This window comes from Lithobates pipiens, unplaced genomic scaffold (assembly GCF_037356315.1).
Source record: "Lithobates pipiens isolate NorthernLeopardFrog02 unplaced genomic scaffold, aLitPip1_a1.2 Scaffold_3, whole genome shotgun sequence".
Lineage (NCBI taxonomy): Eukaryota > Metazoa > Chordata > Amphibia > Anura > Ranidae > Lithobates > Lithobates pipiens.
Genome location: NW_027507790.1, coordinates 227640979 through 227657834, shown reverse-complemented (window position 1 = coordinate 227657834; position 16856 = coordinate 227640979). Strand labels below are relative to the sequence as shown.

General features: G+C 41.3%; 1 protein-coding gene across 1 annotated transcript in view; it reads right to left on the bottom strand.

The window, feature by feature from the left end:
* The window catches only part of RANBP3L (RAN binding protein 3 like), a 73709-nt gene that overhangs the window by 20898 nt on the left and 35955 nt on the right, over positions 1-16856 (bottom strand). The window contains exons 3-8 of the mRNA XM_077462855.1: positions 16688-16724; positions 12245-12322; positions 9246-9314; positions 5883-5954; positions 4509-4615; positions 3017-3108 (exon numbers count right to left, since the gene is read on the bottom strand). Of these exons, the coding sequence (XP_077318981.1) occupies positions 3017-3108; positions 4509-4615; positions 5883-5954; positions 9246-9314; positions 12245-12322; positions 16688-16724 (455 nt within the window). The remainder of the gene's footprint in view (positions 1-3016; positions 3109-4508; positions 4616-5882; positions 5955-9245; positions 9315-12244; positions 12323-16687; positions 16725-16856) is intronic.

Below are 16856 nucleotides of genomic sequence, written 5' to 3'. Positions count from 1 at the left end.
GTGGCATGGTTACACTGGCTGCCGATTTATGCAGGACCAGACGTCAATCTGTTTTTGATAAACACTTCCACTTTCCTAAATGTGTCTGTTGGAGGGTTTTTATTTAATCCGCGTGTGTAAATATGTTCTGATGACTCAATAATGGTGTTGCAAACCCTCTGGAGCCTTGTCCTATCTAGGTTACCTTCACGGGAATACTTAATCTGTGATCTTGCCTGTCTTTTATTACTGCTACTGTGTATAGCAGTGCGCACACACTGCTGTTTCCCGGCCACTGTACCCTCCCACGCCCAGGCAGCGGCACGCCGCATCGCACGCTCCAATGACTGACGTCAGTTCCGGTGGCTGACGTCAGTTCCGATATCCGCCATTTGCGTTCCACGCTGGTTATGTGGAACCGGCGGCGCTAAAAGAAAATCGTGGGTCACCCAGATCGCGTGGGGGGGGGGTGAATCGAGATCGTGATCGTTTTAGCGATTAATCGTGCACCTCTACAATAAATGCACATTTTTGTTTATTAAATGTGGGAACATTTATAAAAAAATTTATAAAACGATAGACTGTGCCTTTAAAAAAAAAAAAAAGTGTTTATTGAAAAGTTTTTGCTGTTTTACAAAACCAAAACATTTCAAAATGCCATCAGAAAAGCAAACACATCTGTAAATGATACAAGCATGTACATTATCAATCCCATATGGCTGTGGCTTTGTAGGTTCCAAAGTAATCATCAATCGAGCCTCTGCTACCTAGAGCAGGTGTATCAAACTGGTGGCCCTTCAGCTGCTGCAGAACTACAAGTCCCATCATGCCTGCAACTGTCAGCCTTGCAATGCCTCATGGGACTTGTAGTTCTGCAACAGCTGGAAGGCTGCCAGTTTGACACCTGCGACCTACAGAGTCACTCACCTGGATACATGCATACAGTCATTCAAGTGTACAAGGTCTAATCTTCTATACCACATGGTTGTTCCAGGTCAGTGACTCATTAGGTAGTGAAGCCAGGATCAGGATAACAGGCCTGGAACCTACAGCTTTAAAAGCAACTCCGCAATGGCAGCTTCCAGCCTTGCAGATCTCCTTTGATCAACCTAGAAAGGCTTCTTTAGAGTTTATAACTGATTAGGGTTGTTGCATATTCATATTAGCAGGTCCAGATGAAGCAAAGAGAATGTAATATGGCACACAAGGATTTCATTTGTTAGAAAACCTCTAAGCCCTTGTACACACGGTCGGAGATTCCGACAACCAAATCCGTCGGATTTTGTCCGAAACTGTTGCATACACACGGTCGGACAAAGTTGTCGGAAAATCCGACGTGATTACGTTACCTCGTTACGACGGGACTACGTTCACGCTAGGAGCCAATAGCTTTGGTGTAGGAATTTGATCTGAGCATGTGTGGCACTTTGTTCGATCGAAATTCTCTACACATGATCGGAGTATGTCTGATCGGAGCATTTTGTCAGAAAATATTTCCAGCAAGTTGGAAAAGTTGGTCCGTTGGATATTCCCGACGGAAACAGTCCAATGCTGACCACACACAGTCGGAATATCCGACAAAACGCTCCGATAAGAAACATTCCGACGGAATCTCCGACCGTGTGTACAAGGGCTAAGGTTTGGCTGATCCTATAAAACCTGGGTGTCTAACCCAAGACGGCTATGAATATGATCAAACACAAAATTATAAACTTACTTAAAAATGTTAATTTAAATTATTATTATTTTTTTAAATCTTTTGTAAAAATGCATTTACACTTAGCAAACACATGCAGCCGAAGAAAAATATGATATGTTTTATCTGCCCAGAGAAAAACTACCCCACTCTTCACAATCACGCCTTATTCATGTCATCAGTTTTTGGCATCACTTATAATTTGTGAGCAATTATTTTCAAGAATGAAGCACATGAAGGGAAAAAAAAAAAAAAAAAAAAAAAAAAAAGAACCAAAATATCTGATGAGAACCTTGAGAATTCATTGAGAATGGCTATGCCATCCAACCAACCAGATATTGCTGTGTTATGCCGCGTACACACGGGCGGACTGTATGGCATACTTAGTCAGTCGAAACACATTTCAGCGGACAGTCCGCTCGTGTGTGGGCTTCAGCTGACTTTTTCAGCGTGCAGTCTGGCCTACTAAGTATTTCGGATTTTTCGAAATTCTGTCGGACTAAGAATGGTGCATGCTCAGAAAGGATTTACACGGCGGAAGGGTGCTTTGCTGTGTATTGGACTTCCTATTTCTAGTCCCGTCGTACGTGCTGTACACGTCATCGCGCAAGCTTTCGACGGACTGTTTGTGCATCCGTATGTGGTCAAGTCCGTTCAGTCGAAAGTATGACGGACTGTCCATCGGATTGTATGATGGACTAAGTACGCCATACAGTCCGCCAGTGTGTACGCGGCATTAGTTTATCAAAAACAGTGTCAAATATCGCACTATTTTTATGTTGTCCTCTTTTACTTTTATAATAAAAACATTTTTATTTTACTGGATAGATCCATTATCTATATCAGTGATCGCTAACTTGTGTGACTTTTGCTGCTCATCAGCTATTCTTATTGTTAGTGTATTCTATGTGTGGCCCAAGTCAATTCCTCTTCTTCTAAAATAACCCAGGAATGTCTAAAGGTTGGACACCCCGGTCTAAAACTATAAGAAAAAATGTTTTGCCGGGAGCTGGGCTATAAATAATCTTTCACTCAATTTTAGGCATCTAACAAAGGAGGACGGATGCATGGTGACAGTACTATGGTAGCAGACTCAGGATGAACCTCTATTGACAGAGGCAGCGCCATGTCTCCTGATAATGGAGACTATTCAGGTTTCCACTGGTCAGAACTGGACATTGACCATCTGCTGTAAACATATAGTAACTCACAATGAAAAGGAATCAATAATTAGAGACTCCGCCTGCTAGCAGATCCTTACACAGCATTAGTCACACGCCATAGTAAAGAACACTTGCCTCTCTCAGCTACTAGAACAGCTTTTAGATTCTGTCTGCTCACCTCGTTTCCATCCCCAGGATGCAGGTGGATCCATGAGCAGACTTTGGCTGTCCTGCATTATTCACCAGAGCTTTGCTCTTTTCTTCTAGGATCTGCAAATGACAAAAAGTAACAATTATACAGGATTTCTATAGATCCAACAGATTGCACAGTGCTTTCCAAAATAAAAAAGGACAGTACAGTTACATTACAATTAATTAAAGGAGGATTAGGTAGGCCTTGCTCATTAGAGCCTGCAATCTAAAAAAAGGGATGGGCAAGTGATAATCAGGGTAAGAACTGTGGGATGAGCTGATGAAAGTAAAAGTCTAGTTTATTAGGTGGAGGCGGGGGAGGCTTCCCTGAGAATAGTTTTAAGGGAACAGCTGTAGGCAGACAGAGTAGGAAATAGCCAGACAGGTTGGGGTAGGGGGTTCCAGAGGATGGGAGATGCTCTGGAGGCGAGCGAGCATGAGAAGAGGTGACAAGGGAGCTAGAGTGCAGGAGGTCTTGGGAGGAGAGGAGTAGACAGTTAAAAAATAAAAAAATTGCAAATTAAAGAAATGGTGAGTAGCAGCAGCCATTGCTAGCAATCTCTTAATGAATGAGATAGATAGATAGATAGATAGATATAGATATATATCTATATCTATCTCTCATTCATTACATTTCATATTGTAAAGCGCTGCGCAAACTGTTGGCGCTATATAAATCCTGAATAATAATAATTAATTAAGAGATTGCTAGCAATGGCTGCTACTACTCGCCATTTCTTTCATTTGCAATTCTTAAAGACTGTAACAAGAATGGGAGGTTCTCACCAATAGAGGTCCCAAAAGAGAAGAAGTTGTCACGTAGCCTAAGGCCGCGTACACACGGGTGGATTGTCTGCCCAACTAAGTTCGGCAGACAATCCGACAGACAGTCCGTTCAAAATTAGCATGAACGGACTTGACCACACACGATGAGCAGACAGTCCGCTGAAAGCGTGCGCGATGACGTGTACAGCACGTACGACAGGACTAGAAAAACGACGTCCTATACACTGCAATGCAACCTTCGGCCGTGTAAACCCTTTCTGAGCATGCGCCATACTTAGTCCGTCCAACTTGCCTACACACGAGCGGACTGTCCGCTGAAACCAAGTTTGAACGGACTGTCTTACGGAAATTCCGTAAGACTTTGTTCGTCAGACTGTCCGCTGAAAAAGTCCGCTGAAGCCCACACACGAGCGGATTGTCCGCTGAAACACTGTTCAGCGGACTAAGTTGGGCAGACAGTCCGCCCGTGTGTACGCGGCCTAACTCTGCAGTATCCGCCAAAATTTAAGTATCAGTTTTTGGTATATTAACCCTTACAATTTTTTTTTCATTTTTTTTTTAGAACGTATAATAAAATAATTTGATTGGGACTTTTCCAGGTCATTACAGGCAACTTTGCCACATTTCCCTTTTTCATATCATGCCATAAATTGCCAACACCCACTGTACACATGTGTAGATATGGAAGCTACCTTCTCTTCAGTCCTGGTCTGTGAACTCTCGATGTCCGAAGACAGAGTTACTTGTGGAGGCTGTAACGTTGCTGGTTTAATAACTGTCCAGGTATGCAACATTTCCTCTGAAAAATAAGACATTTCATTTAAAACCAAGTAAAATTAGAAAACAACATGAGAACATGAAGTTTCCTATAAAAGGCCCACCATAACAATTAGTGCTCTTAGGCCTCTTTCACACTACTGATCCGTTCAGGTCCGCCTGTCAGTTTTTTCAGGCGGACCTGAACAGATGCTCCATAGAGGTCTATGGAGTGTCGGATGTCAGCGGTGACACGTCTGCTGACATCCGACCCGCTCCGAAAAAGTGTGACGGAGGAAAAACCTACTTTTACATCCATCGTCGGATTGGATGATGACGGACTCTGCGGTCCGTCGTCATCCGATCTCCCATAGGGGAGAGCGGCACTCTGACAGGTCCGTCCCTGCGCAGTGTGCAGAGACCAACCTGTCATCTTCCTGCTCAGCGGGTAATCGACGGAGCAATCCGCCCCGTGTGAAAGGACCCTTATTGTAAGTGCAGTTTGCGATGATCGGGCTGTTTTTGAGCTCTTAGGTAGCCCAACTGATCTTGGTGGAAAATCTGTTAGCTCAGCCCAGTTATTGCTTCTTTATAGAGCAAAAAGTAATGTATCATTGTAGCAGACTGTGTGTCAGTGGAAGGAATAGTGCCCCATTGTTGGTGTCAAGAATAAAATACCTCAAGGGCTGGATAAAGACAAGTAACGGGCCAGTTTGGAGACCACTCTTCTAGAACAAGCCCTGCGGCTGATTTTTAGAAAGTTGAGGAAATAAAAAGTATCTGAATTGCAGAGCCAGCCAAAATTTAGCCGTTCTTGGTGCAGGTCATGGCTCAGAAGGGCAATGCAAATACTACTTTTTCCACTATTTTCAATCAGCCCACTATCCCAAGACTTGTAGGGCCAAGTCATAAGACTTGGGCTTACAAACACTCCTTTTTAATTAATCAGGTTAGCCATTTTTATCAATAATTATTAGCAAATTAGGAGTCTGGTGTGTTCATTATATAAAGCCCAGGTGTTCACTTGATGAAAAACCAACATTTCAACATTGGTAAAAGCCAAGATCACTTGTTGGCTTTGGGAATTTTCACAGAATGTTAGTAATATAGCACAAGAGTGCATAGTGCAAGCTGAAAAAGCTGAATGGAAGGGAAAGTCTAAGGGCAGTTATTTGCATAGCATCTGCCTCATCTCTCAATCATATCACTGACACCTGGTCTACCCAACTTTAAGGTCATATCTATAAGCAGTTAATACAGAAAAAGGACGGGGTCACAGAAAAACCACGCCAACTCTTTCCTGCACTTACCTGAGTTATTATTGTTCCTCTGTGTTCTCTCTTGTAGGAGAGTGGAAGGCATGAACACATTGTTTTTCAATGCTGTAGGAAATTTATGGAAGAATTTTAGTACAAACCTTTTGTATGCTAAAAATAACAACAATTGTGTTATGCGGTATTTTTTGTTTTACTTTTACAGCACATATGTAATGTCAAAATTGGTTATTATCCCTGTAGAGGGGAAGGAGACCAACGAACCTCCATTCAATGATCTCTCCAAGCTGGAAAGAACATGCAATCAATGTTCATTACATCACTTCTGGGTTCAGCTCTCACTTTCCCTGGCCGTTGTAGCCAGGGAGAAGCTAATGAAGGACATTTGCACTCTATTAGCTTTAGAGGACAGGTGAGACATCCGGGACCCTCGATGTTGCATTAAGGAGGACCTGTCATAGCAAAATGCTATTACATAGGGGACTTTTGGTACTCTGATTAAAACAAAGTTAATTATGTTGAAAATGAAAGTTACATTCAAGCCTTTAAGCACGTGCCTACTGGGCACGTTTTACCCCCCTTCCTGCTTAGGCCAATTTTCAGATTTCAGTGCTGTCACACTTTGAATGAAAATTGCGCAGTTATGCAGCACTGTACCAATACAACATTTTTATATTTTTTTTTCACACAAATAGAGCTTTCTCTTGGTGTCATTTAATCACCACTGTGTTTTTTTATTTTTTGTTAAACAAACAAAAAAAAAAAGACAGAAAAAAAAAAAAAAAAATAAATAAAATAATTTTCATATTTGTTATAAAATTGTGCAAACTGGTAATTTTTCTCCTTCACAGTTGTGCGCTGAGGAGGCCACACTGGTGGGCACCAATAAGGCTGCACTGATAGCTACCACTAATGGGTTCTGAGAGGTGGCACTGATAGGCAGCACTGATTGGTGACACTGATTGGCAACACCGAGAGGTGGCACTGGTGGGCACTGCTGGGACTGATGTCCCTGTAACACCATTCACCCCGATCTGTGATCAGCCGAGTCTGAAGGACTCAATGGTCACAGAGCACGCCACAGGAGGTGCGCAGGCAGCGCGATCACAGGATATCCATGGACGCCCTTCCGGCATTGGAAGCCTGCGCTGTAGCCATCTTTCAGCTATAGCTTGAGTGGCAAGCGATAAAACAAAAACAAAAAAAACACAACATTTTCAGCCCTCCCTTTCCCCACATGTCTGTAAACACACCTGTCAGAGTCATCTAAATATGAAGAGATCAACACGTTATGTATCATGATGCACAATGGAGTGAGAGCAATAATTATAGGGTCATTATTCATAGGATAACATGCTGGGGAGTTTACTGGCTCTATGACCTAAAATCAAGGTGAATATTTTAATAGAAATTCGAGCTTGATATAAAAAACACTAATATTGTGCAATAAAAAAAAAAATGGAATTACCACCATTTTATGCTCTAGGGTTTTCAGAATATACTTGTCAGGGGGGATTTAACTAATCTGCAGGCCTACTTTTTTTTGTGTGTCTGTGTGCGCAAAGAACACAAAATGCCTCTGGTAGCAAAAAGGAACTTTGACTAACACTATTAGAGTTTGCTCACACTAAGGGGTTGATTTACTAAAGGCAAATAGACAATGCACTTTCAGTTCAAGTTCAGTTGCTCCAGAGCTTAGTAAATGCACTTTGCAAAGAACATCCAATCGCATTGAAGGAAAATAAAAATAAAACAAAAACAGCATTTTTGCTTGCACATGATTGGATGATGGAAGTCAGCAGAACTTCTGTTCATTTACTAAGCTCTGGCAGAGTGCAACTGCACTTTGCAACGTGCACAGTCTATTTGCCTTTAGTAAATCAACCCTTAAAGTGGATGTAAACCCACTCACAATTTCTAAATTACTTCCTCAGTGCTGATCTATAAGGATATACATGCCTCCTGCATGTATTCTTACTGGTCAAATATCTCCCCTTTGGAGCTCTGCAATACTCCAGATTCTGTCTGTTGTCCAGGGCTAGGTGGGCGGAGTTGTGATGTCAGTAGACTCCCCGTCCACCTCTACACTCCCCTTGGCCAGGCATCAATATTTCTTACACTGAACTTCTGCTGGTCTGGTGGATTATGCCCCAATGATCACCAACATCCAGTCAAAACCCAGCAAAGTCACCACATGACTTCAGCATGCCCAATCATGCTGAGGTGTGGAGCAGCCAATCCTGGGAGAGCTGGAGAAGAAAAGGGGGGGGGGGGGGGATGTGAAGAACACAGAATGCCTCTCTCACACTCCTGCATGAGATAACCTGTCACTCACAGCAATGGGGAGAAACTGACTCCTATTTCTCTGTGTGTGCATTTTTATCTTATTGAAGAAAGATAAGAGGATTGCTCAGAGCTGGATTAACTATTCGTGGCAAGACTGGGCACAGATGACATTACATCCTCTGCTGTAACAGATATGAGTCTTAATTAAAGAAAAACAAACATTTTTTGGGGTGTGCATCCACTTTAAGTGCATTTTTATGCACTTTTCAGTGTTTTGCAGAGTAGACAAAATGCTCAGACATGTAAAAAAAAAAAACCTTGGTCTTGTATAGAACCCTGCCATATTCAATGCAAATCGATTGAAACGAATCCTTCAAAAATGCAGTGTAATGCAATGGATTTAAAGAGGAGTTTCCATTTGAAAAAAAAAAATAATTAAAAGTCAGCAGCTACAAATATTGCAGCTGCTGACTTTTAATAAAATCAGACACTTACCTGTTCCAGGGTCCAGCGATACGGGGTCGAAGCTCCGCTCGTCACCCCCAACTCTCGCCGCGATTGGCCACGCAGTCATCTGGGAATTCACGTGTCCCAGATGACTGACAGGGAGGGAGGGGGCAGAGCTGAGCCCTCCCTGCACCGTGGGGAAGTGATGTCACCAGCCCAGGCACTGAAGGAGGCAGACTACGAGGGACCCCCTAGCAACATTTAGAAGTAAAAAAAAAAAAAAAAATCCAAATTTTTCTTTTTTTTTTAGGAATTTTAATCTTTTTTTTTTGTGTGCAACACCACTTTAAGTACAATTGAATCTGTGTGATCAAGGAAAATTTTACAAAATGTCGCACATTCGATCAACTTCAGGTCAACCGGGGATGGCCACATACTGTACAAAATTTGGAATTTTGATTAGTGCACGGCCAGCTTAAACCAGTCTGCGCTATGTTCATTGTTTGCAGATGAAGAAAGAAAGAATGCTGTAACTATGTGACATCTGTCCTTCCCACTGGCAATGTGAAAAGATAAGAAGTGGTGACCAGTGACAGGTGAATAGAATTCAGTCTCTGCATTGCCTCTGGGCTCGTTCATGGTTCAGATAGTAGAAAGTGCGGTTACCTGGCTGATTTGGAGGGAAGGCGGTCAGAAGGCTGAAGGAAGAGGAGCGCACTCTTTTCTCACTTGGCCCTAAAAAAGAAATGGGAAAAAAAAAAAAAAAACATATGAGAGAGCCGACAGGACCCAAAGAACAGAGGAGGTCTTGTCCAGGGTTTAAAAACGAAAACAAAAATTACAAATTCTTCAGCTGGTCATTCCCATTAGATTTATGAATGAACATTCACATGAAAACTCAGTACATTCGATGTGCCCTAAAACATTTAGTTTACTTTTAAAAGTTTGGGATTTTGGAAAAATTTTGGAACCAAGTTCACTTTGCTGAACAAACCACATACATACACGGTCAGAAATTTGTTTGTTCGAGAAAAACATTTTCATCACACTCCTTCACATTTTGTCATTTAGTCAAATTCCCAAATGACCACATGACCCCACTAATGAACTTTGAACAAAAAAATAAAACATTTTTAAAACGAAATTCTACTAGTGTATAGCCAGCCTAACCCTTGCTTAAATTATCCAAAGTAGAAATAAAAAAATTGTGTCTTTAAATACACCTTATTAACTTTATTCTATTGTAGCCCTTACACCAGCAGACATTTTTCCCTGCTGTATCCAATTCTGTAAAAGTACCACTAAGTAACCTAAAGTGACTATAAAGCACTAGATATTTGTTGCCAAAGCACATTTCTATGTTAATACAGCAAATAATCTTCCTAGAATATAACCTTTAAGTGGTATTAAACCCCAAAACAAAATTATATTAAATTGCATTCTTAGTAGAGCTGCATGATTAATCATACACAGAATCATGATCTCGATTCACCCACACCCCCCGCGATCTCCAGCGTGGATTGCCGCGATTTTTTTGGGTGTCCCCAGGATGTAGGCTGGACCAGAGGAGAAGCCGTCGGAACCAGCGTGGAAAGCAAATGACGCCGATACTGGAACAGATGTCAGCAACAGGAACTGACGTCAGCAGGGCAGAGAGCGTGATGCACTGCGGTGGATGCCTGGGCGGTACCACGTTTATTTGTCTCACACCCCAGCCGAGAAACATTGTAGTGACTGTGAAGTGTCGAGTGTGGAGTGTGCGCACCAGCATTGATCCGATGGATTTTTACAACACAAATGTGAGCTTATAATATATTATGGCTGCTTGCTTGGACTTGATATCCAGAAAGCCCATGACATAGGAGGGGGTAATCTACATTTTAAAATGGTTAATTAAAAAAAGAAAAATCTATATCAAAGTTAAACTCAACAAGAAAAAAAAAAAAAAAAAAAATTTTTTATATATTATATATATATATATATATATATATATATATATATATATATATATATATATATATATATATATATATATATATATATATATATATATATATATATATATATATATATATATATAATATTTTAAATAAAAGTTTTTGAGAATCGTGATCTTTATTCTAAGCAAAAGAATTGCGATTCTCATTTTTCCGCTTCAGCTCTAATTCTTAGATGTGGTGGCTGCTTTAGTTTAAGGGTTTTTTTTTTTTTTCACCTGGTGATCCAACCAGTAAGGCCGGGTTCACATATACGTGGCTGCGGTTTGCAGTCCGGAGTCCGGTGAGTTTCTGTTCCCTGGTTCAGGTGGGATTCAGGTGTGAATTTTCCCCTGAAGTCGCACCTGAACCGGATCCAAAACTGCACAGAACTCTTTTCAAAACTGCACTGCGGCCGCCGCGCACATGTGTGAACTGGCTCCACTGAAAGCCGGTCACATTCACGTTATACAAATTGGATGCGGTTAAAAAACGCATTCAATTTGCATAGACGTGAACCCCAAGTCTGTTATTTTTCAACTTCTTCAACTTGTGGAATGATCGCTGTCACGGTTTGAGGAAAGGAAACCTGATAACTGGCTTTACTGTGACAAGGGACATTTACATTGATAATCAGCGCAGTCCCATCAGTGCCCATCAGGGCTCATCTGCACAGCCCCATCAGCGCAGGAAAAATAAAAAATACTTTCATATGGGTACAGTGTTGCATGACTGTGCAATTGTCATTCAAAGTGCAACAGCTGAAAGCTGAAAATTGGCCTGGGCAGGAAGGAGATAAAAGAGTCCGGTACTGAGGTCGTTAAACATACCAAGCTGTCCAGCAAACGTGGCAACTAGAAGGTTGAGAAAAGCCATTTAACACTGACAGGGATGCTTACAATGGTTAGCTTTTAAGGCTAATTCTCACTGCCTGCACACAAAGGCGTCTCCACTGCTCCATCCAGGGTGAAGAAACCCTTAGCCCTTGTACACACGGTCGGAGATTCCGACGGAATGTGTCCGATCAGAGCGTTTTGTCAGATATTTTCCGGCTGTGTGTGGTCTACATCGGACTGTTTCCGTCGGAATATCCTTCGGACCAAATTTTCCAACTTGCTGGAAATATTTTCCGGCAAAATGCTCCGATCGGACCTACTCCGATCGTGTGTAGAGAATTCCAATCGGACAAAGTGCCACGCATGCTCAGATCTAATTCCTACATCAAAGCTATTGGCTACTAGCCTGAACGTAGTCCCATCGTAACGAAATAACGTCATCACGTTCTGAAAGATCGGATTTTCCGACAACTTTGTCCGACCGTGTGTATGCAACAGTTTCGGACAAAATCCGACGGACAAAATCCGACGGATTTGGTTGTCGGAATCTCCGACCGTGTGTACAAGGGCTAAGACAGTAAGTGTTACTGGACAGATCAGCAGGTGAAAAAAATGGAAGGCCTAAATGTAGAAAACTAAGGCAGCCATCGCATCTAAATATTAGTATACTGAAATATATACATTTTTTTTGTCTTTATACTGGTTTACTAACAGTAAGTGCCGACGCATATTTTCAGTTTAAATAACTGAAATGTCAGGTTTATGGATAATTGATTGGGGTATATAACAATATAGTAAACAGGAGAAAAAGAGGGGAAGAAACGAATATATTTATATAAAAACCATTTCCTACCAATTTCACTAGAGGAGCTGGACGGCCTGAACGTGAACGAAGACGATCGGAATCTCTTCTCCTCGTACACACAGAGGCCTGAAAAAAAAAAAAAAACAGAAATACATCAATACAAAATACTATAGAAACATTTTTAGAGGCTTTTCAAATCAATGGTTTTGAAAAGATTCCTCTATATTAGGGTATCACCAAAAGCCAGACTGGAAAGGTTCACTCTTCATACAAAATCTTTCAGCCCTGGTTCACACTGATGCAGTGCGATTTCTATTAGTTTTTAATTAAGGAGCACTTGCGGGGTGATTCTCGTGCGATTTTCATGCAATTGGACCAGGGTGTATATATTTTTTGACACTTTTTTTAAATCAGATTTTTTTATTTTTACCAAATTAATTTTAATAAAATGCTTTTGGAGTAAAAAAATCTATCTAAAAAGATAGTTTTTATTTAAGACACATTAATAATTTCGTTTATTCAGCATGAAATGGAAGTTAGTTACGTAGCATGAGGCTGTATATTCTGCAATATTTACATTTTTGGTAAACTCATTCAATGAATACAAGCTATGCAAGCTGACATAACATGCACTGCATTGATGAATTCACACAATTTCACAGTAACCATGATCTAAAACAAAGTTCAGGAATATTTCTTTATCCCATTGTTTTGCGAATCTATGTACACTACAAACTGTATGATTGAATCGGTTCTGATATCGCCGTTTTACTAACCTGACAGCTTATTATACTAAATAGGAAACCTTCATTTTGTTTGCAAATATTAAAGATTCTAACTACCAGCAAGAATAAGTCCTTACATTTAAAGAGCACCTGTCATTTCAGATCCATAACCTGTTAGTGGGCATCCACTCACCTGCTGCCGCCACGTCCCTCACCTTGTTGTGTCACTGCCACATCACCAGCCGCCCCATTAAAGTGAATGGGACTGTCGGTGAGTCAACAGGGAGTCAGAGGAGCAGCCACTGCAGGACAGAGATGACAGTTGTCCTTTAAAAATTATGATTTAAAATCGACTTGATTTAAATCAAATCCACCCTGAATTGGACACGGTTGCGGTTTCTATTCTGGCCAAAATCTCTCCCTCTAGAAAGGACCTCACCAATACAAAGAGTCCTAGAAAATGCGCTGAAATTGCAGTCAATTTGAACACCTATACAATTTGAATGCAGTTTTAATTCAAGTCTAAGGGACTCTAGAATGCACAGGACCCTTTTGGCGTCTCATAACGTTTGGCATGCACAAGTGTTAACGACCTTGACATGCGATTTGGTGCGTTCTGAAACAAATCCAAAATTGCATCAGCGTGAACCAGGGCTCAGGATTTCAGCCGGGTCTTGAATAATATGGAGTGCACAGGTTTATCTCATATAAAAAAAAAAAAAAAAAAAAAATTGATATATTATCGCCTTGAAGACTGAACAATCCAAGTTTAAGGCTTTGTTCACAAGTGCAGCTAGGGAGCAGTAAAATCAGGGGGTTGAGCCGTGTGCGGTTTTATCGCTGACAGCCACCTGCCTGAAGCAATGCATGCAAATGCTCAGGGGTCTACATGGCGCTGTCCTTCACAGGCTTGGTAAAAAAATTAAGCAGCATGTCGCATTTGCCAAATGCGACCAACGCACGTCTAAGGGCCCGAGCCACTGCGGCATTTACAATGTTAAATCAGGTTGGGAGTAGGCGATGTATTACCTCAATTCCTGTCAAATGCCCTCTGAAAAGTGGTCCACTGTAGATCGCTTTGTAGAGGGGTGGCTGGGGCAGCCGCAACACGTGAACGAGCCCTAAAGCAAAAATGTGTCATACACATACTGAGCAATGGGAAAGGCTCACTTTTCATAAGGCAGTGGAAACAGGCTCTATGTACTTTCCATGCTCTCTACAGAGCTATGGCCCGGGGAAATCCCTGGTACGTCTAGGTATGGGGATAGAAGACATTACACCCTGCCGCCCCATCACTGCCACATTTGATGCCATGAGTGGCCAATCATCGAGCTGGGGGTTGTCACATGGAAGGCTTCATTGAAGATTTGAAGCTTACACTGGACATTATCAATGTTTAGCAATATAGAGTGGCAGCTGGGGAGCGTAGGACAGGGACGCTGCCCCCTGTATGGCAGTATGGGTAAACTACATCTGCTTTTCAATCAATCACAGTCCACACACTTTATACATGGCCATAGTTGCTGTTTTCTATATTTGCTGCAATAAGCTGAATAGACGCTCATACTGCAGAAAAAGAAACAGAAAAGGGGATGTGGAGGAAAGTCAAAGGCACCCTATTCTGCACAGAACTAAAAGGAAGCACACTGTCAATAAACAGGGGTGTGTTGGGGGAGGGGTAATAATAGCTATTCTCAAACTCCAGGAACTTTCTAGATATGCCAGAGAGGGATATTTATTAAAATGATACTAAACCCTCAGTTTTAACCGCTTGACCTCTGCAAGGTTTAATGACCAGGCCATTTTTTGTGCAATGCTGTACCCAAATAAAGTGTATGCCCTTTTTTTCCCCCCACAAATAGAGCTTTCTTTTGGTGGTATTTGATCACCTCTGCCTTTAAATTTTAATAAACCAAAAAAAAAAAAAAAAAAGTATATATATATATATATCACTGGTCCCCAAAAACTGTCAAGTGTTAGTGTCAGCATGTCTGCCACAATATCACTTGACAGTTTTTGGGGACCAGTGACACCAATACAGTGATCAGTGCTAAAAATTAGCAGGTACTGTACTAATGGCACTGGCTGGGAAGGGGGTTATAATGAGGGCCAATCAAAGGGTTAAATCTGTGCCTACCCAGTGTTTGTGTGTATTGTGGAAGGTGCTTTTACTAGTAGAAGAGATGGAATTTATTCCCGGCTTTGTCAGCACAGCGATCTGCCTTCCTCGCGATCTTGTCTATATTCCCATCGCACACATTCTTGGATTACAGGCTCATCAGTAGCGGGTGCCGTAATGATTGCTAGCCAGACACTGGATATTTCACAGATCAGTATACATATTCGCCAGTACACCATGGATCTTCAACTGCAGTCCAAAACTTTTATTGCAGAAAGAACACATCACAAAAGAATCAGTGCAACGTTTCGTGGTTGTGCAGGACCCCTTTGTCAGGCATGAGATCATCACTTGCCTGACGAAGGGGTTCCGCACAGCTCCGAAACGCTGCACTGATTGTTTTGTGATGCGATCTTTCTGCAATAAAAGTTTTGAACTGCAGTTGAAGATCCATGGTGTACTGGCGAATTTGTGTACCGATCTTACTCATGATTAGCGGGTGCCGGCAGACATTGCGTCCGCTGTAGCTGCCGATTGGCTCCCGCTGTGTATAACCACAGCGGGAGCGGGCCGCCAGTGGCTTGCATGTGCACCCCCTACTTGGAAGTGTTGGCTCACATACATATATACATTATATATATATATATATATATACATACATATATATATATATATATATACATATATATATATATATATATATATATATACATATATATACATATACATACATACATACACACACACACATACACACACGTGATACGACACGTAAAACTGCTATAGGGTAGACCTGAACTGGTTAACCACTTCCCGCCCGGCCTATAGCAGAATGACGACTGGGCGGTGGTTCAGTTATCCTGACTGGGCGAGTGCCCATTAGTGCCAACTATGAGTGCCCATCAGTACTGCATACCAGTGCCCCCTCATCGGTGCCCATCAGTGCCTCCTTATCAGTCATTGAAGAAGAAAAGTTATTTACAATTTTTTTTTTTTTTTTTAACAGAAACAAAAAATAAAAAAAATTAAAGAGGTGATCAAATACCACCAAAAGAAAGCTCTATTTGTGGAAACAAAATGATAAAAATTTGTTTGAGTACAGTGTAGCATGACCGCGCAATTGTCATTCAAATTGCGACAGCGCTGAAAGCTGAAAATTGGCTTGGGCAGGAAGGTGTATAATACCTGGTATTGAAGTGGTTAAAGTACAAACTATAGACAACATTTTTTTTTTTTACATTTAGGATAGAGTAAGAGAGGTTCATAACTCGTCAGTTTATTTTATTTTTCCATCTGTGTTCCATTGGGGAGATTTCCCCTCACTTCCTGTCCCCTGTAGTGCCCCCAGTGGAAGAATTCTCCTTTATTACTTTTCTGGGGCCAAAATTTCTTTTACTGTCACTTTCAATAATGATGGTGAACAGGACAAATAGAAAGAGTGAATCTCCCTTACAGGGGCACAGACAGAAACAACTGACAGATGTTCTAATCCACCTCTACTCTATCCAAAAGCTAAAAGGAAAAATAAAATAAAAAAGTTGTACTTTAAGTGACTTGCACTGTCAAGATGATTTAATCATTTACTGTATTGAATTCCAAGTTGTTTTCTATAAGAATGTGCATTAAATTCATCAAAATACGACTTACCATGTTCAGATTTCAGTACAAGATCTCCTGCGTGTCTCTGCAAGTAAGAACAAACATATTACAGAGAGTGAGAACTTTCCATCGTCTGATGGATATCTATGCTGACTCTGATATATTGCCATTTGAATAATACATGGGATTACAGAGCTAAGCAGGTTTTTTTTTTTTT